This window comes from Leptodactylus fuscus, chromosome 6 (assembly GCF_031893055.1).
Source record: "Leptodactylus fuscus isolate aLepFus1 chromosome 6, aLepFus1.hap2, whole genome shotgun sequence".
In the NCBI taxonomy this organism is placed as follows: domain Eukaryota; kingdom Metazoa; phylum Chordata; class Amphibia; order Anura; family Leptodactylidae; genus Leptodactylus; species Leptodactylus fuscus.
Genome location: NC_134270.1, coordinates 25,597,053 through 25,620,046, shown reverse-complemented (window position 1 = coordinate 25,620,046; position 22,994 = coordinate 25,597,053). Strand labels below are relative to the sequence as shown.

At 42.6% G+C, this 22,994-nt stretch overlaps 1 protein-coding gene across 1 annotated transcript in view; it reads left to right on the top strand.

Moving 5' to 3' along the window:
• The window catches only part of CFAP74 (cilia and flagella associated protein 74), a 121,980-nt gene that overhangs the window by 43,861 nt on the left and 55,125 nt on the right, over window positions 1-22,994 (top strand). The window contains exons 16-22 of the mRNA XM_075279619.1: window positions 237-410; window positions 2,050-2,227; window positions 2,906-2,976; window positions 5,048-5,170; window positions 8,841-8,962; window positions 13,056-13,184; window positions 22,387-22,474. Of these exons, the coding sequence (XP_075135720.1) occupies window positions 237-410; window positions 2,050-2,227; window positions 2,906-2,976; window positions 5,048-5,170; window positions 8,841-8,962; window positions 13,056-13,184; window positions 22,387-22,474 (885 nt within the window). The remainder of the gene's footprint in view (window positions 1-236; window positions 411-2,049; window positions 2,228-2,905; window positions 2,977-5,047; window positions 5,171-8,840; window positions 8,963-13,055; window positions 13,185-22,386; window positions 22,475-22,994) is intronic.

Here is a 22,994-nt window from a genome sequence, read left to right as displayed (position 1 = left end):
ACAGTTCAAAAAATCCACGCCAATATTGAGAGAAGTTCATGGTAGGGTGAAAATAACAAATAACAGTATTTGATTTTCTTTGGGTTTGGTAGATTATTGAAATTTTAGGAGAGCCTCAGAAATTCATAATGGACTACATAGTATCTCATGCAGTTCTGTAAGCCATGTCAGCTGATAATCTTTAGTTATTATGTAGTAAATATTAATGATTATCTGACCATAGAGTGTTTTTACAGCTGGCCATAGATAAGAAATGTGTTGAATTTGGCACGCACGTCATCGGAGAGACAATGACCCGGTACATCACCCTGACAAATACAGGAGCTCTGGGGACAAGGTTTTCAGTAAAGCAAGTAAAACCAGCTAGTGATGCTGAGAAGACACCGCCAGATGTTTCCTCTCCAGATATGGTAAGTAGGAAGTGAAGTTTGTGATGAAATACTGGTGTGGAAAGGCTTGATCTGACCACAGGGGAGGTGGTGAATCACCTGGTGGGCCCCTAGACCCCTATCCCATGCATGAGCAGTGCATGGCACAGTACAACCACTGCACTACGACTACGTACAGATAAGCGGCATACAACATCTCTTCTAGTCTAGGCTCCCATAGCATAAACTAAGTAGAATAAACTACCCCAATTATTATATATTCATGCATTGGGTGGCTTAAGATGACCACTAGACACAGAGGCACATCAACCACCATTCTCCTTCCTGGATCCCATCTCCTTATTGTCACTGTGGGGCCCCCATCCCCAATCATCTTGGTAACAGAGTTAGGGTATGTTCACCCTACTGTTTTTACAGTCTGTTGTTGTCATCTATTACAGGATGACAGCAACAGACATTAAACGTAGCAGGGTAACATAAAAAAGAGCCCCCTCCTTCTACATTCTTTCCCCTTGACTCTAATGTAAACCGCATGACTATCTTCCATCATGTTTGGTTCAGTATTGTGTCTATCAGAAAAGTAAAAAATATGATGGAGGAAAGCTCCCCTCTTATTTTTATATGGGGTTAATGCAAATGGACAGCAGACAGAGGTAGCGGATGAGACTGTTGGGCATTAAATAAATGCAAATGGTAGGCAGGTAATATTTGCATTTAACTGTATAGTGCGCCTCAAGAATGAATTCTACTGGTGGGCCTTAAAGGGAATCTGTCAGAGCAATATGGGACACTAAACCACCCACGGGTCCTTATGGACCTAGGGTTTAGTGTCCCAAATCGCCCAGTTATAATGCAGTCCATGGTCGCATTAAAAAAAAAAGTTTTATACCGTTCCTGCTGCTGTACTCCTTGTGCCAGCGCAGTTCTTCAATGGAGCTAGAGAAGCCAACCTCGGCTTCAGTGCACTTGCCCTATACCTCCAGCACTTGCGCAGTGAAACTTGGATGTACATCTCTGGCTTCACTGAAGAACAACGCAAGCGCCGGTAGCACCACAGATAAGTCCCTTGAGTTTGTCTCTTCCTGAGTTCTCCTGAAGCCACTGATTGACCTCAGGGGTCATGTGCGGCTGGGACTTCCACCACATGTCAGCATGGGACCGAGAGAGACCGAACCTCGCAGGGAGGCACTGGAGCACCTTGGAAAGGTGAGTGTTTTTTTTTTGTTTTTTTTTTCACTGCACCTGTTTGTTTTAAAACTTGAACAGGTTGTCTATTTTTTCCTTCACAACCCCTTTAAGCATGTTCCAGTGTATATCTTTGTCTTTTGTACCAATGGTAGCCTTTGTCAAGTTGAAAAAAAAAAAATGTGTTCATCCAGTTTAGGTGCAAATCCCATTAGGTCAAAGCCAGCCTTCCTTATCTTAGGAAAAAATTATTCTTGACAACAATTCTAGCAGTCGGAATAGATCCTTGGATCAACGCCCCATCTCCAGAGTCCCAATATATACCCTCCCAAAAGATATCCAGACTGTGCTTCGCCAGCCTTCAGTATATGGCCAGTTAGTACCACAGGTAGTGGATAAGTGTTCGATACATTCAGTGTCTGAGTTTATTTTTCTTTCTTATAGTTCTTAGTAATAAAATATTCTATATTTTCAGATTCCTTCAGCTTCAGATCAAGACATCTCCCTGGATGCAGATGTTCAATTCTCTCCAGAATCCTCTGACCAGAGCCCAGAGATCCCAAAGTCGGCCCAGTCAGATATAGACAGTGAAAGAACCAGTCCCCCGAGAGGGGATGCCTGGAGCCCAAGGGTTTATCCACATGTGACACCAGGTACTAATACATTTCTTGTGCAATGGAAGCCTGAAGAAAATTGGGAACATTGTCAGTGTTTTTCACATTATATTGTAATGGCCCCATATACACACATATGTATTAGCACAGGCCCATGTATGGCAATGTGAGCCTGGGCTAAAACGTAGGACAGGTCCTATAGCTGTCCATTATCCAGCCCAAGCTTATTGAAGAAAGTGAATGGGTCCGTAGAGACATCGGCAGCACACAGGTATCATTAGTATTCCTTCCTGAGCAGTCAATGCTGTTAATTTTGGTGCCTGATATGTTATTTAGACTCTGTACTGTCAGGTGGGTGGTGTCAGGCAGGAGTAGACAAGGGGGTGTGATGCTGAGCTCTGACACTGGCGGCCTCTGATTGGTGCTCTGAATCACACCCCCTTCCTGACACCGCCCTTCTGCAGTGTCAGGCACCAAAACTAACTGCACCTATTACTCCAGAATGGAGGAAGGTAGAGAGGAAATTCCAGCTGTCCTGGAATCAGCGGAGCAGACTTGGTGGAGGAGGTGAAAGGTTCTCTTTAACTAAATTGGAAATCAGTTGTGAGTGGACATATCTGTATATCTGGAGGTATATGGTATATTGATCGGAGGATGGACGTACATCTTGTTTTGTTTTGTTTTTTTATACTTATTTAGTAGGAAATGCTAATGAAGAATCTCATGCGGTTGAGAAAGATTTACAGGGAGATTCTCAAGAGGAAAATGCTGATATTAAGCTGGGTGAGGTAAGAGGGGAATTAGTTTTGTTTTCCTTCTTTACTCATTGTGTTAATGATAGTATTCCTCTGTAATATGTAACTGATAGTCACTGTGTATAGGAATCTACCACCTCCCCTAAGCATGTCACCACCATGTCACAGAATACATTACAGTGATAACCATCATTCCTTTCTTATCTATATCACTTTTCTAGAATTGAAGAAAAACAACTTTGAAGTCTTATGCAAATTAGGCAACTGGTGCACTGGGGGTGGGCCTTCACTGACTTTGCTCCTTTGATAGGATGGGTATTGTTGTTATAGCCATGTGAGGATCAACTCTCACTGCAAGAGATGGCATAGGCAGGAGATGGTAGGGGTCTGCGTGGCAAGAGCAGTGCAGGCCCGCCCCCAGTGCACCAACTGCTTCATTTGCATAAGACTTCAAACTTGTTTTTCTACAAAAGTGACATAACAAATATGTTGTTATCACTGCAATATGCTCTGTAACAGAGCGAAATATTCTTAGGGGTGCTGGTAGACTACCTTTAATTCTGCTTAGCTGTTTTTGGAAAGCATAGACATGTAGTTATCAATATACTGTCTGAAATTTTATTGTTAGAAAATATTCTTGGCCTTAACAATTCAGTATAAATGATATTATCTGTTACCTTTATATTTCTACTTTGCGCCGCCATTCCATTGATGTACCATTTTTTCCCAATATGCAAATGAGTCTCCAGACAGCACAGGGGGCGTTCCCCTGTGCTCAAGCTGCCTGAAGACTCTCCAGCAACGCCTCCATCTTCTACAGCCACGCCGCGTCCTTCGTGTAGTCTTTTTCCGGGAAACTTGCGTTTGGAATCTAAATTCTGCACATGCGCAGTCGGCTCTGGCTTCGGGCAGAGCTGACTGTGCATGTCTGTCCGGCCATTTTACTGTGGCCGCTTTCACGAGTGTACGGTGACTGTAAGCGGCCACAGTAAAATGACTGAACAGACATGTGCAGTGGCTCTGCCCGAAGCCCGATGGCAGAATGCAGGCTCACCGGAAGAATACCACACGAAGGATGCGGCGGACAGAAGCGGCTGTAGAAGATGGAGGCGTCGCTGAAGAGTCTTCAAACACCACAAGGGGGAACTCCCAGGAATAAAATGAATAAAATGATTAATTATTTTAATTATATGATACAATTATTAATATTATATAATTAATTAGATACATAGTTTTGTTACATATTTACTCTCCTAGAAATTTTGTTTCTACTTCGAGAATCTTTATTGCTTCTGTCTGACCACGGCTTTCAGACATTGCTGAAAAAGTCAGAGCAGGAGTCAGTCGGGCTGTAGAAAAATAAAGGAGTCAGAGTTGGTTGTTTGGCCTACATACTCCACAGCCCTGGTTGGGGTACAAATAAACAAGGCATCCCAGACATGGCGAATATAGCTGACGCCACAAACCATCTACTCACACACTACCTGCTAATGCTTTACATTTTACAGGCATGGAAAATCATGTCTTTCTGTCCATAGTATTCTAACTCCTCCACATTCCCTTCCCTGCAGATGTGCTGCAATACCAGACATAACCCATGAACCAGTGGGACACTGTTGCTGAAAGAAAGAAATGATATTTTTCTAATAATGGACAACCCCTTTAAGAGCTCATACAGAAGCTCTTGTGTAATCCAGGCCAATTAGGTTTATTTCCCCGTATCAGTAAATCCACATTACATTTCCAATACTATGCCTATTGATATTAAAGTTAGAAAGATAGAGCTGACTGAAAAAAAATAGCCTGATATTTTTCTAAAGCAAATCCCGAGCATAGAGCGATATTGGGAGACAGGATTACCAGGTAAGATTTTCTATAAACAGAGAGCTGCTCAAGAGCTCAGGTCCTGACTTTTTGGCATTCAGTTCTTGGGGATTCCTTCACAGTCAATAAGTTTTGGCTTATGTATTATACAAGACTGTAGTAGAGATGCTTTTATATCGCTGGCTTCAGTGCCAGTATATTTTCTTATCCTTGCTTCTCTGTAGCTCAGACTTTATGTCCCATGCTGTTTTTGTTTGGTCTGATGTAATCTGTATTTCAGGAGACAGATGGAGAGATTGGACCATTTTCCTCTATTAAAATACCGGTTGTATTTACTCCGACCTTTCCTGGAAACTCAAGCTCATTGTTTGAGATTACCTTTGAAAACCAAAGCTGCAAAGCTGTAAGTACTATTTTTCGGTTGTGGTCGTGACTGAAGTGAAGGTGTTTTGTCTGCATGGTGCAGGTGAATGTGTCATTTTTTATTAATATGGATTGGTGATCCTCAGAAATGTCATTTACTCTATAGCCGTGTGAGCATATAGATATATACCATATATAATAACTGATACACACAATAGCCTCCCCATAGAGTTCTATGAGCCCATTCACACGGGCACAGAGGGGGCAGATTATGTCGCATAATCCACGTCATAATCCACCCCCTCACAATGGTGGTCTATAGAGACTGCTAGCATTCTTTTTTCCGCTAGCAGCATGTTGCCGCTAGTGGAAAAAAGAAGCGAGCTGCCTCTTCTTCAGGCGGATTCCGCGGCGTGTTGATCCGCGGTGTCCGCCTGGCGGCAGCAACCTCTGGAGTCGACCCATTCATTTGAGCCAACTCTGGAGGTGGAAGTCGCGACCGCGACAGTCGTGGCAGGCGGGTTTTGACCCGAGAGTGACCCACGTCACTCTCGGTGCCAAAATCCACCCCACCGCCCCCCGTGTGAACTAGCCCTATGGGTTCTGCTAGCTTTTTTTTTCCCGCTATCAGATTTTTTTCTGCTAACAGAAAAAAAAAGCTTCCTTCAAGCGGATTCTGCCTGCAAAAACCAACGTAGTCAATGGGAGGCGGTGAACCCACATGGAATTGGCAAATTTCCTAATTCCTGAAGAAGATTTTTTTCTTCGACAAAAAAGTCCATGTGGATGGACCCTTAGGGCTAGTTCACACAGGGCTTTCACATGTGCATATTCCATTGCGGCTGCCACGACGGGATGCAGGTGCAGTGCACGGCATCCCATCATGGCTTTCCGCTCCGGATTAGGCCCAAATGAATGGGCCTAGTCCGGGGGGTGCTGTCGGGAGGCGGGCGCCGCGGCTAAATCAGCATGTTGGGTCTAGCAGTCCGCTTGAAAAGTCGGACATCTTTGGGAATGGACAGTTAAGGACAGGCACGGACTGTAAAGAAGGCACTCGATCTCCATTTATAGCAATGCAAAATGTCACGGACACAGCTAGTGTCCGATGCTAATGTCCGCGCAAGATTTTGCACGGACATTAGCAGCGGACACTAGTTGTCAGACACCGACGGCAGTGTGAACGCTCCCTAAGGGTGCATTCACACTGAGTAAACGCTAGCTTATTTTGTAGAGTAAAATTACACTTGTAAATTTTGCTATCCCATTGACTTCAATGATATTTTTTTACAACTGTAAAAATACGCCTGTAAAAAATACGCCTGTAAAAAATACGCCTGTAAAAATACGCCTGTAAAATGTCATTGAAGTCAATGGAATAGCAAAATTTACAAGTGTAATTTTACTCTACAAAATAAGCTAGCGTTTACTCAGTGTGAATGCACCCTAAGGCTGCATTCACACAGAGTAACGCCAGGCGTCATTTGTGTGTAATTTGTGTGTCTTTTACGGCCGTCATAAAACGTTTACATAGAGTTCTATAGGAAAAGACGGCCGTCATTTACGGCCGTCATTTACAGCCGTCATTGTAATGACGGCTGTAAATGACGGCAGTAAATGACAGACGTCTTTTCCTATAGAACTCTATGTAAATGTTTTATGACGGCCGTAAAAGACACACAAATTACACACAAATGACGCCTGGCGTTACTCTGTGTGAATGCAGCCTAAGACGTACACAAATGCTTCAAAACAAGATTTTTTCAGCTCCCTTCTTCTTTGCGCCATGCTTTTCAGCTAGTTGAGAAGTGTGATCAGGGAATTTTCACAAACTAAAGCTGAATCATAAGATCATTACTTGTTTGATCTATTCTTCCCAGCGGCGCTATCAGACTTTCCTTCAGTTTCTAAACTAATAAGCGTTTGCCTAAAACTTTTCAGAGGCTTCGAGTTATTTCGCTTTCCTCCCAGTATAGATCTCAGCCTGTGCATCTTTTATGGCCATATGTGCAGGTTGTGTTCTCTTCTGATTGTGTGTTGTCTTACAATGTGTCACAGCACAAATGAAGTAACTTCTGACTTTATTGTCAGCCAGGGCTGGTTACATGTCACTTTCACCCCCACCCGAATATCATACAGGGAAATTCACCTGAATATTCTGTAATAACTCTCACAAGGACAAACCAATGTTACTGAAACAATGTGTAATGTGTTCCTCCGTATACGGACAGCAGTGACCCCGTACACAGGCAATTTTGCACTTTGTGCAGATTTTTGACATGTTCAGTAAGATCCTCCAGTCTCTTATGATAGGTGTCTCAGAGGTTTCATGGTGACTGCTCCAAATTATTTTGCACATTATCGATTGCAACCTGCAACATTTTCAGACAGGATCCGCTATGAGACACAATTACTGACCCCGTCATTTGCAGCTTCCATGACTTCTCAATAACTCTCTTAAGGGTTTTTCTGACATCGCTGAAACAAATATGTGATCCAATAGGTTTGCACTACGAAGCTGCTCAATTCTATACCCTACTTTACTGGTTAGAAGTCGTATGACTGAGTGAAGGGGTACAGGGGTATTCACCTGGAAGTCGCAAACAGAGGTTAAATGTTGCAATGGACCTTTCAGTATTGTGCTGTGTAATGACAGTAATGCTGTGTAATCCAGCCAAGGGGACAAATGTTAAAGAGATCTCTATGTATTGGATCCTTAAGGCCGGGGCCCCACGGAACGGAAACGCTGCGATTTGCCCACAGCGGAGAAAAATTGCAGTCTTGTACAGTGCAGGCAAAGTGGATGGGATTCATGGGAATCCCATCCCCACTTTGCGGAAAAGATCGCAGCATGTCAATTATATCTACGGAAACGCCGGCGGCTTTCCCGTAGATATAATGTTAAGAGAAAGTCCGCAGAGGAAAACTCTCTGAATTTTCTCTTAAAAGCTGCAGATTGAACCGCAATGCTTTCACTAAGTGGTTCTTCCTGCAGCGCTTTAGTGCTCTGGATACGGCCCGTAGGGCCTTAGCCTAAAACAGAAAAAACACCTAAGCGTGCATGCACAAGGAGGAAAATGGTGAGGAATTTGGTGTGGAATTTCAGTGCTGAAAAAAAAAAGCCTCCCATTGACTTCAATGAGTTCCTTTTTCCCCATTGACTTCAGAAAACGATTGCGAGCAGAAAAAGGAACCCATTGAAGTCAATGGGAGGCTTTTTTTCAGCGTTGAAATTCCACACCAAATTCCTCCCCGTTTTCCTCCATGTGAATGCACCTTAGGCTAAGTTTACACTTCCATCGGTCTTTGAGTCCATTCACACGGAGTAAACACGCACTCACTTTGGCAAAATACGCGTGTAAAGAATACGTGTGTAAAAAATGTCATCAAAGTCACTTCTCATCAGCTCATTCACAGGGGTCCCGGGTGTCAGACCTCTGCACATGTTCTATTGATGACCCATTCTAAGGATAGATCATTAATAAGGTCCCAAAAAAACCTTTTTTTTACACAGTAGAACAAAAATCATTAAATGGTTACACAAAACACAAAATGCCCTGTGATCTCTCCACACAATTGCATCGGTTGCTTTATGGCCAAATCTAACTGTACCGGCTTCTGCATCACCTCTACCAGGACAGTCATTGTAACATGTATTACCAGAATAAAAAAATGGAACAGTCCTTGTGAAAACCTACTGTATTTATTTTCAGATTCCTGTGACAGCGATTGGGTCTGCTATTGACGTTCCCGTGTACGTTCCAAATTCTAACATTGACCTGAAGATTTGTATGTATGATCGCCTCTACCAAGACAGCATTATCATTAAAAACAGGTATGAAAGAGAAAAAGATGGACAAACTATATATAAACATAAGCAGAAATTTTGAACATTGAGTCACCTATTGTGCTGATAGAGCTTGTTTGCCAGTTGAAGAAAAATTCTTGTTTTTGATTCTAGAAATAGTGCCACTCTTGTGTATGGGTTGTATCTGGTATTACAGCTTTGTTCCATTCTTGGACATCCATCAAAAACAGACGTCTGTCGATATTCACTTGTATATTATGGGTGTATTCACATGTATAGTTTTTATATCCATCAAAACTGACAAAGAGAGAACATGCCTGTTTTTTTGATGGCCGTGTAAATCAGTCTGTCAAAAAAATGGCCATGTGAATTGACCTATTCGCTTCCATTGTTTTTAAAATGTCCATGTAATGTCTGTTTTTCTCTCATATGCCTGTTTACACTGAGCCATGCTACAATGTCAAACTGGCATCAGGTTCCATTCACACAGAGTTTTTTGGTGCTGATTTTGATGCTGAATCTGCGTCAGAATCCACGTGGAAAAAAAGCCTCCAGGGGGGCCACACGGTGGCTCGGTGGTTAGCACTGCAGCCTTGCAGCGCTGGAGTCCTGGTGTTCAAATCCCGCCAAGGGCAAAAAAACATCTGCAAGGAGTTTGTATGTTCTCCCCGTGTTTGCGTGGATTTCCATCCCATATTCCAAAGACATACTGATAGAGAAAAAATGTACATTGTGAGCTCTATGTGGGGCTCACAATCTACATTTAAAAAAAAAAATTAGAAAAAAAGCCTCCAGTTCAATGGGAGGCTTTTTTTTCCACACTGATTCTGACACGGATTCCACGCCAGAATCAGCGCCAAAATACTCCGTGTGAATGGACCCTTAGGCTGAGTTCAGATGAGGTTTTTTGGTCCGGAATTTGACGCGGAGGCCGCCTCAGATTCCGGACCAAAAAACCGCTAGCCGCGACTGGATGCCAGTGTAGTGCATCGGCATCCAGTCATGGCACTCCGCAAATGAATGGGCCTAGTCGGGAGGGAGTGTCTTCAGGCGGATGTCCGCAGCTGAACTGGCCGTGGAATCCGCCTGAAGAAGGGGCATGTCGCTTCTTTTTTCTGTGAGGGGGAGCAAACTGCTCGCAGAAAAAAGAAATGACTTGCACCCATTTATTTCAATGTGAGATGTTTATTTGGTCAGGATTTTGATGCGGATTCCGCTTCAAAATCCTGACCAAAAAACTCCATCCGAACTCAGCCCTAGGGTCAGTGCACACCGAGTTTTTTGGCACTGATTTTGACGTTGAATCCACCTCAAAATCAGCTTCCAAAAAAAACCTCCCCATAGAACTGCATTGGGAGGCTTTTTTTGGAGGCTAATTTTGAGGCAGATTCAACGTCAAAATCAGTGCCAAAAAACTCGGTGTGCACTGACCCTTAAAGGGATTTTCTATCGATAATACAATGCATACTATGCACAGTTTATCAGGAAGGGTCACTACATGCATGAGAAGATAACCTCATTACAGTAGGGAAATCATGGCAGGTTTCTTACAAATCCCAGACCTTAGAAGTTTCCATATTCATGATCGTATCAATTGGCAACTGATCAAGACAACAGATGTCACCGATGTTTAGATGTCTAACAATACATTAATAAATGTGGTGCAAAACATCTATGCAGTTGACCACAAATGGCACTAGAATTAGGGCAACATGGTGGCTCAGTGGTTAGCACTGCAGCCTTGCAGCTCTGGAGTCCTGACTTTGAATCCCAGCAGGAACAACATCAGTAAGGAGTTTGTATGTTCTACCCGTGTTTGCAAATGAATGGAAGCGGCTGGCTTCGTCCATTAATTTCTATGGGAGCGTGCTATTCGAAACGGCTGTTGCGAATATTGTTCGCTCATCTCTAATTGTGATCTCTATATGGGACTCACAATCTTCATTAAAAAAAAAAAAAATGGCACCAGAATTCTGGACATTTTCGCTAGTAAAGCCCCCTGTATTTCTAAAAAACGTAGCGTCTTAAAGTACAGGGCATATAAAATATAAATGTTCTTTAACCACTATGGCTGGCGTGCACAAAATATAAAACAGCGCAGCAATTTCAGCGATTTCAGTAAGGATTTGGATGATTCAGTCTTGAGGCAGTATGCAAGAAGTCATCCATATATGTATTATGCATGAAACTTGTTAATCTTCTTTTACTTTGATGTTTGACAAGCAGAGGTTAATACCACCCGAACCCTTCCAACATAATTGGTTAAAAGAGAAAAGTAAACTTTCCAATTACAGGGACAAAATGTTATAGGGAAGAGTAACCTTACTTTACATTATAATATTTCCATTTCATATATTGCGACGGCGGCGGCACAAGAATAAAATTCTTCCTGATATTGTCCAAAAACCTTTGAAGAAAAGACTACTCTGTATGTAGATAGCGAGGACAGTACAAAGGAAAGTGATAATAATTCTCCAATCATTTCTGGAAGCCACATCAAATAAAGTGTTCAAATTTAGGGTACATTACTGCAACACTATTTCCCAATATAAAGAAACCACAGTTGTTATATAAGCTTATATAAAAACCGATATTATTGACATGGCCACTGTCAATTTTAACAAATGTTTCCAAAATCAGTAGTACAGCCGAATATAAGAACCCTGTAATGCATCTTATCTGAGAAAAATGCTTCTTTCCCCTCAGTCTGTTTTCTTCCTCCCCTCTTCCCTGCTAAACCGACTTCCATTCTGAAATCTCAGATCCATTTCGAGATGGACGACAGGTCACGTATCAGATAACCCATATCTATAGAAGTCTATGGAGAGGGAAGGGGGAGGAAGGAGAGCTAAATTAAAGGGATTCTATCATTAAAATGAAAAAAAAATTTCTCGATCACACGTAGGAATAGCCTTAAGAAATGCTATTCTTCTCCTACATTTAGATGTCTTCTTCGCACCACCGTTCGGTAGAAATCCCGGTTTTCGGCAGTATGAAAATGAGTTCTCTCGCAGCACTGGGGGCGGTCCAGCGCCGCCTCCATCTTCTTCAGGAACGGCCTCTCTGCGCATCTTCCTCTGGCGCTGGGTTCAAACTTCTAGGCCTCGGGCAGAGGAGACTGCGCATGCCTGCGGCCACAAGAAGAATGGCCACTTACACAGTCCACAGGCCATTTTCTTGTGGCCTGTGGACTTGCGCTGTCTGCTCTGCCCGAGGCCTAGAAATTTTAACCCACCGCCGGAAGAAAACGAGCAGAGAGGCCAAAGCATTGGGGACGCCCCCAGTGCTGTTTGTGCCCTGGTTACTGCCTCCAGTGCTGTGAGAGAACTCATTTGCATACATACGAAAACTGGGATTTCTACCGAACAGCGGCCCGGAGAAGTCATCTAAAGGTAGGAGAAGAATAGCTTTCTTTCTTAAGGCTATTCTTATGTGTGATTGAGAAAAAATGTGATTTTAATGATAGAATCCCTTTAATGCTGCAGCTAAAAAAAAATAATTTTCTATCACTCTATCAAGAGTTAGTTCTAGAGGCCAAGTTTGAATTTCCTGGGCCCCAATGCAAAATCTGTAATAGGGATCCTAATTACCTTGCGACATTCAGAATAGTAATATATTTTATGTGTTATGTGGCCCCCTCAGGGTTTAGGGCCCAGTAGTGTTATGTGCCCCCCTCAGGGTCTGGGGCCCAGTAGCGACTGCTGCCACTGCATCCTTTAAAGATGCGCCAGTGCTTAAAGGGATTGTCCAGGAAAAAAATGGACAAATCTTTTAACTTTTAAATAAGCTGAAGGCAGTGAAGAGAATAAAAAAACGTATACTCACCTGTCCCCATTGCTCTGGTGTCCACCCGCACCTCCCGATTCATCTACTCTGGCGGGTCTCTTCAGTAGTTGTGCTGGAGCCGCTGGTTGGCCTATGAGGTCACATGACCGCTGAGACCAACCAATGAAGGGCCTGAATTTCACAACCTATGACATCACGGGTCCTCTTTCTGAGGCCATTGATTGGCCTAGAAGATAATTTTATAGACTGCAGTGGTATTTAGTTTGTAAACGTAAAAAAATATAGAATTGGCTTACCTCATCCATTTATGGTTTATGTTTATTGTCTTTTGCAGAGCAACAACCGCCCTTCGCTTAAAGTTTGAGGTCTGCAAAGAACTGAGGAACCACATGGAGCTGCTGCCAAAGACTGGATTCATCCAAGCTCAGTCTTCCTTCAGTGTTCAGCTCAAGTTTTTACCAAGGTTAGTGTTTAGGTATAACAATAGGTTACGGTTTGCAAATTTGTAAGCCGTCTCCTTTCTATGTCCTTTAGATGGAGGAAAAGTAGGACATGTCCAGTTTCGGGGTTTTTGTTCGTCCTCTTTTATCTTACATATCATACTTCTCCGATCCCCCGCAGCTCCTGTTCTGACACTTCTCTTTTCCAACTTACTGCTCTCTCATCACAAAGAAAGTGACCGCTAAGTGGTCAACTGGCCTTTTCCGGTGTGTCAAGAGGGAACAGAAAATACAAAGAGTTAAAGAGGATCTTTTATACCTTCTAAGATTGGAAATCCTATCCTACTAATAGTATAAATGTGAAAGTTTGTGTGTTTGGATGTTTGTTCCTCAATCACGCAAAAACAGCTGAACAGATTTGAAATTTGTCACATAGATAGATTGTAACGTCGACACATAGGCTACTTTTATCCCGTTGAATGACATGACTTCACAACTGTTATGAATTTATGTTCACATACTATATTACTCTGCTCTTGCAGCAGCTTATCTCAGGTTCTGATAAAGCCAGGTCTGTTATCTCTCTGTGTAAACATTCAGCTCGCCTTCAGTCCATTGTGTACATGCATTTGCATATTATCTGATCTGCTCCAGGAAGTGCTGACACAATGGATGGGAAAACACCTTTAATCCAAATTGGCAGTTTGCTACTTTTAAACATGCTGGGAAAAAGAAAATCTAATCTGAGAGCTATGAAGGTAGGCAGAAGTCACAGAGGGGGATCATCGGCGCCAACAACATGCTCACTATATGGCGTCCACGAGCTGCTGAGATGTCGGAACAATCACGGGCAGAGTGTGAGGAATGAGTTTAGCGGCAGGCTAGCTTAACAGCTGACGAAACGCCAGAGCAGGCGGATCATCATCAACACCAACAACACACTCATTGTATGGCATCCCAGCAAGAGAACAATCATAGGCACGGCGTGAGGAACAAGTTCAGCAGCAGGACAGCTGAAGAGCTGCTGTAACGCCGGAGCAAGCAAACCATCGATGGCAGCAATTTGCTGAATGTAGACGGCTCATCGATGCCAACAACACGCAGACGAAGTGGCGGTCAGAGGCTAGTGGTATATATTGTTTCGAAGTTCATTGCACTTTCAGTTCTGCATTCTACCCCAGTTCCCCGTTAGTTTCAGCTACAAATATCACAGCACTCTCAGTCTGTCTGGGATTATATGAAGAGACAGAAGGATTGGAGCAAGTCTACATCCACAGAAGATCTGGGCTTAGTTCTCCAAGATGGCGGGAACAACGTCCTTGCCGAGTTCCTTCCAAAACTGCCTAAAGTCAAGTGTACCTAGAAGAATTGATGGAAGGCAAAGGGCAAAGGTCACACCAAATATTGATGGGATTTAGATTTCACTAATTGATCAAAACATTAACCCTTCTATTTCTGAAGACATTCTTTCACACCTTCCTAAACCTTTTGCACAGTCCTGTACATGAGTAACCGTGGTAGAGATTCCCGTTTACTTCGCTCAGGTACGGCAGATTAGGTGTAACAGCCACTTTGCATCCACATCCCATTTCACATCAAGCCAAATATGTTTAGTACAGATGAGATGAGGATAAATAATCTGCCTGGATGTTGGATGTTTCAGTCGCAGCAATTTTCTGTAATAAAGGCCACTCGCATTTCATCTCTTAAATCATTGCACTCACTTAACGGCTTTCACAATGTTAACATTAACTGGAGAGTTTAGCCGTATTTTTGCCGCTAAAAGAGGCTTTTATAGCCTTTAAACATTACACCAAATGGCTTACTGCTGTTATTAAGCTGCAAAGACAAATGCCAGGGCAATAACAGGAGGTTATAATCGCTCATTCTGCATATTTTATACAAATCAGGTAAGTAAATCAATTTTCATTTCATTAAATTTTATTTTATAGACTGAAGTGATTCTTTTTATTTACATGCTTTGTGTTATGTGATAATGGATTGAATGTCTGCGTGTTAGAAAAAACATTAAAATTCCAGCGGTGATAAATCTTCAGCCATATGTCCCCTTCTGGCGCTCCATTCACAAGGAAGCTTATGGGGACTTTCATTCCACCTTCCTCCTGATCACTGGGGGACCTGACAATCAGTGATTGGACACAACTCCTTTAAGCAACGGCCTAAACACCACTTATACTAGGCTCAAACAAGCATTGGGATGTTTGTCGGAGGATAAGAAGAAAGGACAATCAGACCACTAAAATAGGCACCAACGGAGCCCGATTGACCTTATTGACTATAATAGGGTCTATCAAGTGTTCTTTTTTTTTTTTTTTTTTTAACTAAAAGCATTGGAAGAAAAATTGGTGTTTGCAGGACTTTTTTGACTGGAGTTGTGAACCCCGTCTTAGTCCGGGGCCCCACGGGACGTAAACACCGCGATTTGCCCGCAGTGGAAACGCTGTGGGAAAAATTGCTGCATTTTGCAGTGCAAGCAAATTGGATTCAAATGAATCCCATGCCCACTTTGCGGAAAAAAACACCAGAAGAAGACGCGTGAAGAGACCATTCTAGAAGAAGATGGAGACGGTGCTGGAGAGTTCTCTCGCAGCATTGGGGACGCCCCCAGTGCTGCGAGAGAACTCATTTGCATACTGACAAAAACCAGGATTTCTACCGAACAGTGGTGCGGAGAAGACATCTAAAGGTAGGAGAAGAATAGCCTTTATTAAGGTTATTCCTACGTGTTAGTCACAAAAAATTGCGTTTTAATGATAGGATCCCTTTAATGACACAAAAGCTGCCAAAAATCAGAAGTTGTTGGAAAGTTTAGTTCTGCTGTAACTTTTCAAAGTTTAAAAAGTGAAATCCCATTTTACGTCTATATATTTCTATCATCTATATTTCTGTGGTTTTCTTACGGTGCAGTTCCTAATGCCAATTTGGAAAGAAAACTCATTCGTAGATGAGCACACCAGGGACCGCTGTTCATTTTGCCAATCTTGACGCGTCGGTGAAATACAGACTCGATAGATTACTTTGTTTCCTTGGCCGCGCAGATCTCGCCTCTCCGGGTCTATGCCCAACTCTTTATTTAAAGACTCATTGAGCAGCCTCACATGTAGGGATTATTTATTGCAGTCCTGAGTGTTGTAGAGCAGTGACTCCAGTGATTAATACAGGACACATTGTGACAGATCTGCAGCTTTTTGTGAGTTGTTTTTTTTTGCTAGTTGCTTTCCTAAAAATGCTGGATACTCAGAAAATAGAAAGTTTATAGCTTAGTGCAAGAAATAGAGCTGGCAACATAAGTGCTTGGTTCCCTTCCCATTGAATTAGCAGGCGAGATTTACGCTGGTTCACACTAATTTATACAACAAGCTGTCTTTTTCAGCGTATTCCCACTGACAAGCTTGTCTAGATAGATCTGCAACGACTGTTCTTTGCTAAGAAAAAAAATTAAATAAAAATTTTTTCAAGAGATCTTTCACCACTCCGACTCTTTTCGTCCTTCAGTAGGTGCTGCCTCTCTGATTCGGCAGCAGTTGGAACTTTTTCTCTAGTTCCCACTGTTCCCAATAAATCAGTGCTGTTGTTTTTAGCACCCGGTATGTTAATTAGGCTCTATACTGTCAGGTGGGCGGTCCTTGGCTGGATCAGACAGTCTATGTCACTGCACGTAAGGTCTTGTTCACATCTGTGTTGGTATTCCGTCCACATGAGGACACCCCTCCCCCCCCCCCCCGAATGGAATACTGAACGCAACTACAAGCGGTGTGCTAGTGAAAGCACACGGACCCCATAGACTATAATGGGGTCCGTGTGCTTGCCACCAGATCTCCGCACAGAACATGCGGACAGGAAAGTAGTTCACAATCTACTTTCCTGTCCGCATGATTCGTACGAGCAGCACAAGCACACGGACCCCATTATAATCTATGGGGTCCATGTGCTTTTACTGTACACCGCTTGCAGTTGCGTTCGGTATTCCGTTCGGGGGGTCCCCATGCAGACTCCCCAAACGGAATACCGAATGCAGATGTGAACAAAGGGTAAGGGGTTTAGAAGTAAATTTTGTGGTGTTGGACTCCTTTTAAGACCGGGAGCGCCACATGGCATAAACCACTACTGAGAAAACTGCAGCGATTTATAATCACAGTATAGTGGATCCATACACTGTGGTAAAATATGCACAGCGGACACACTGCGATTTCCAAAACCGTTGCGGTTTTGGAAATCATAGCATGTCAATTAAACCATTGGAAATGCTGACAGTTTCCCTTTACATATAAGGAAACCTCTCAGAAACCATCCCAGAACAGTGGTATCGCAACAGCCGGCTTTTCTGTGCACATGGAACACAGCGCACAGCATTCAGCCGGCTGCAATACCCACAAAGTGAGGCTCTCCAGTAACTGCCGGCAGCCGCGCTAAGCCACACCCACCACTTCCGCCACCGCGATCAACAGCAGCACCAGCGCTGCTATGAAGATGGGGAAGGTAAGTAGCATACCTCCCCCCCTCCCCTAACCTCCAGCATTTCTTATGGGGCGGGTTGTCCCCCGCTCCATAAGACATCCCCCCGAAAATAAGACATATCCTATATTTAGAACAAGAATTTAATATAAGACACCGTCCTATTTTCAGGGAAACACGGTAGTAGGTACAATAGTGAGTGTTATATGGCATTATCTATAGCAATATTATCTTTTATTGTAATCCTGTCTTTCTTGTCTATGATATAAATGCACCTTTCTGCTGCAAAGAAAAGCACTTCCGGATTGGCAATTGTCCGTCTATTATTATGCTTAGTGGTCATAGTGAAAATTGCAGGATATAGTACTTTTTAAAAATATAGATAACAGCTTGGAAAATTTTATAAAAACTCAAAAAATGTTTTAAAAAAACAGGTAATTTTATACTGAAACTTTCTTTTTAACATATTATATATCCGTATATACTTGTAATGCGCTTTTCTCAAAAGTGACTCAAATCTCTCATCTTAGACTGTTATTAAGGGTTGAATAAAAGATATGGGATAAATATGCATCCTGGCTAATGCTCGATACAGTGGAATAAAGGGAACATAATAATATATAGTGAGTTGAATGTCTGGAATGACTTCAGGGTAGACTCTGTTATTGCCCCTGAGTCTTGGCGAGGTCCTATTATTAGAGAGGCTCGGGGTCATAATTACTGAATGTCAATGTCAAGGTGACATATGGACGGAGAGATAACTGTACAGCCCCCACGAAGGAGAACAGCTTGTGGATGTTCTTCTGGCGTATGCGAGTTTAATTATCTTTAGATGCAGGTCGGTTGTGTACATCAGTACAAGCAGGTGTCACAATAATACCAGCCAAAAACATTATTCTTTAGAAATCATTGATGCGGGTTAAATGTTCTACACAACTAAATCTGTACGGGTTTTAACCAGAAAAATCTGAGTAATTTATGACTTGCACTTGGTATGAGGACGATCCGCAATGCAGTAGAGGGTAAGCCAAGATCACGCACAGAAAACAAATTACCGTCACTTGATAACACAACAATAACAAAGCCAGTGACCTTCTGCTAGAAGAGAGACGAGAGAAACACATGAGAAGGGTCGCAGAATCGAAAGGAGTTTCCCAAATCAGGGTGTTATGGTAAGTGGAAAGGACATGGCAGAAAATAGTAACGAGCGGAGGTCCAGCTCAGAGAACCCCCTGCCAGAGGTCACATGGTTTAGGTTTCGGCTGTCCATGTAAAGGAGTCAAGTGACTATTTAAATAAATAGGAAAATACCATAACTGAACTCTCTTAGGCCCTGTTCACATCTGCGTTCAGGGAGTCTGCTTGGGGACCCCCGAATGGAAACCTATACGCCTTAAAAATCAATTACCTAAGGAAACCACATGGACCCCATAGACTATAATGGGGTCCGTGTGATTTCTTCTCCGTTTCCGCACAAATCATGCAGAAAGAAAAGTGCATGTTTCGTGCGGAAATCATATGGACCTACAGTCATTGGGGTCCACACGTTTTCCCAGGTAACTGCTTTTCTATATGTATAGGTTTCCGTTCGGGGACTCCCCAAACGCACTCCCTGAATAGAAACCTGAATGCAGATGTGAACGGGCCTTAGAATCATTGATATTGATGAAACATATTATTCAAAAAGTAAGATTTTTATATCTTTGGACACAGAAGGGAATTTATCAACTCAACTATGTCACTAGATGGATGATACTGTGGTGTATCTCTGGCACAAGACCCTTTCACCACATTCGTCGTTCTGCACCTCGCTTGCCACTTTCATGTGGGCAGGGCAGAACTCTCTACATTTTTCTGGTGAGAGTTATACATGAAATCTACATCCGTTTCTGCCCCGGCCCACCTAGATTCCCACGCTGTACCACCAACATTTTTGAAAAGTGAAAGTCTGAATTTTTGACTTTGACTACAGCTCATTTTATGGATAGTAACCTATTTATCAGGTTCCTGGAGCCCGCAGTAATGGTTTCTGCTTGAGTTCCCTCTTATTTGATAAAATTTCTATAGTTTGCCTCAGGCAGCAGTGAGGCTAGTTTCACCCCCGGGGGTAATATCCAGCAAGAGCCTGGAGCCTAGTGGAAGAGTCCCTGACCAGGAACAGGGATGGATATGTGAATATTGTCCCTTATCTGCTGGACAGGATGGAGGCAGTATATTGTGTGGGGTCAGTAAAGGGGGCACTTACTGTATGGGGGCCAGTAAGGCCCTGTTCACACGGAGCAAGAGGGTGCGAATTTTGGTGCAGAATCCACGTCATAATCCACCCCTTCACAATGGTGGTCTATGTAGACCGCTAGCGTTCTTTTTTCCGCTAGCGGCATGCTGCCGCTAGCAGAAAAAAGAAACAAGCTGTCCTCTCTTCAGGAGGATTCAGCGACTGATTCATCCCTGGCGTCCGCCTCGCAACAGCATGCTCCGAACTAGGCACATTCATTTGGGCCTAATATGGAGCGGAAAGCCGCAACGGAATATGGACACACGTAATCACATGTGAACTAGCCCTAAAGGAGCAGTATACTGTGTGGGAAGCCAGTAAGAGGCATTTACTGTGTGGGGGTCAGAAAATGGAGAAGTACTGTATACTGTATGGGGCCCAATAAAGGAGACACTATATTTAATGGGGCTAATAAAGGGTAATATACTATATTGTGTGTTATTGAATAAAAGGGGCAATATATTTTGTAGGGATTCAGGAAAGGAGGTGTTAAATCTTGTAGGGGTTCAGGAAAGGGGGTGTTATATTATGTGGGGGCCAATTAAGGTGATGTTATACCGTGTGGGGCCCAGTCAAAAGTTAACTATGGGCCGGGTGTTTCTTAGTTGCACGCCTGACCAAAGACATGATCAATTGATCCCATAAAGCCCCTTCAACTCTCTACCGTGGACCCATTAAAAGTCCCTGTTCGTTTTGAATCCATTTCTGTCTTCGGCTCCGAAAAATGCAGCAGAAGCCGCCACAAACCGACTGAGCAAAACACATTATGTAGCACAATATTCAGATTTTAGTCACGTGCATCTGACTCCAGGGGGTCACAATCTTGTGTTCTCTTTAACAAGTTAACATTTATAAGTTCCCTGGTTTTCCCTCTTTCTACAATAGTCGTAATGGAATAAATGTCAGATAGTGATGGCAGAATTTCTGTCCGTCTTGTCTGATTGATATTTTTGTGTATAAGAGTCATGTTATTCAGTATGGAAATGGCAGATGATGTAAATTAATGTCCGTATTGACAGGTGAAGATTGTAATGTCAAGTGTGTACTAAGAAGCCACAGATAAATGAAAGGGGTTGTCCAGCCCCAAATTGATTTTTCATACTGGCCACCTATCAGGTCATCAATATAAAAAATCAATTTGGAGCCGAGAAGCTCCTTAAAGGGGGTCAATTTTCAAAAACTCAATGCTATGGTTTGTAAAATGAAGTTCTACAATTATTCAATATCATTTCTGTATCAATTCCTCATAGCTTACTAGATCTCTGCTTGTTGTTATTCATTGTTTACTTCCAGTGGATAAAATTCAGTCCATGGTCATGTGATACAGAGTCCATGGTCAGGTGATATACAGTCTATGGTCATGTGATATACAATTTATGGTCATGTGATATACAGTTTATGGTCATGTGATATACAATTTATGGTCATGTGATATACAGTCTATGGTCATGTGATGGACACAGGTGCACAGCTCATTACCAGGCAGATGTCTGATTACTGAGCTGTGACCTTAACAAGCTGTGCACCTGTGTGTCTATCACATGACCATAGACTGTATATCACATGACCATAGACTGTATATCACATGAGCATGGACTGTATATCACATGGGCATTGACTGTATATCACATGAGCATGGACTGTATATCACATGAGCATGGACTGTATATCACATGATCATGGACTGTATATCACATGAGCATGGACTGTACATCACATGACCATAGACTGTATATCACATGACCATAGACTGTATATCACATGACCATAGACTGTATATCACATGACCATGGACTGTATATCGCATGAGCATGGACTGTATATCACATGATCATGGACTGTATATCACATGAGCATGGACTGTATATCACATGACCATGGACTGTACATCACATGACCATGGACTGTATATCACATGATCATGGACTGTATATCACATGACCATGGTCTGAATTTTATCCACTATAAGTGGAATGAATGACAGCAAGCCAACATGTAGAAATCTGCAAGGAATTGATACAGAAAGTGTATTGGAAAATTGTAGAACTTTTCATTACACAATCATTAACATTTATTTGTTGAAACTAGACAGTCCCTTTAAGGCTTCCTGCACAGAACTGTCCGCATTGTCAGTGAGCTAACCATGTTTTTCATAGCTAGCACCTGAGCCTATCTGTTCCTATGCCTCCATAGACATGCATGTGTATTATTACGGGCCTGTGTATGTGGCCCAACCCCGGGGCAAAACTTAGGATAGGTCCTATCCTGTTTTGATGCTCAGGCTCACTCATTAGAATGAAAAGAGCCATGGAGACACGGGCGACACATGGATATCACCCATGTGCCTTCTATGTAGTTATTCAACAAACCTGGTACATTAAAACATGTATGTATAGTAGACGTTATGCGATCCATTCTTATGGCCATACTGTTTAATGCAAATGTTTGTAATACAGTGACTTTTTTCTTTTTAGGCACTTACTTTCACAAGATGCCAGTGCATATTTTGATAAGGAGACTGGAGTATTGGAGGCTCCGTTGACAATATCAGTAGTTGATCAGGTCAGTGTTACTGTTGCACTTTGACTTACAATGGGGCAGATTTACTAATGCTGTATAATAGTGAGACAGTGTAAACTTAGGCCAGTCTTAAAATTTGCCAGATCTGAAATATGCTAGATTTATTTAGTGCTGGATGATAAATGAAAATCGAACGCTGGCAGTTCACATAGGGCTCCATTGTATGGAGGCAGATTTTGAGGCGAAATCCACTGTCAAAATCTGCTCCATTGGCCCCGTGTGAACTAGCCCTTAGTAAATGTGGTGTATAGCGTGTCTGCCAGTTTTTTTGGTACAGAATTAAGTTCTGGCTTATTTTCATCAATGAATCAGCCCATTGTGTTTTTACCCATTGTAAAATTTATACGTCTATATTAACATATGAGTTTGGCCCCAAACACCCACAAATGCCCACTTTGGACAAACAATAGTTTGGGGGCTCCATGATGCGTAAATGCCATGATTTGGTCATGTTGGAAATGCCACAGAAAAAAATGCAGCGTTTTACAGTCCCTGCAAAGTG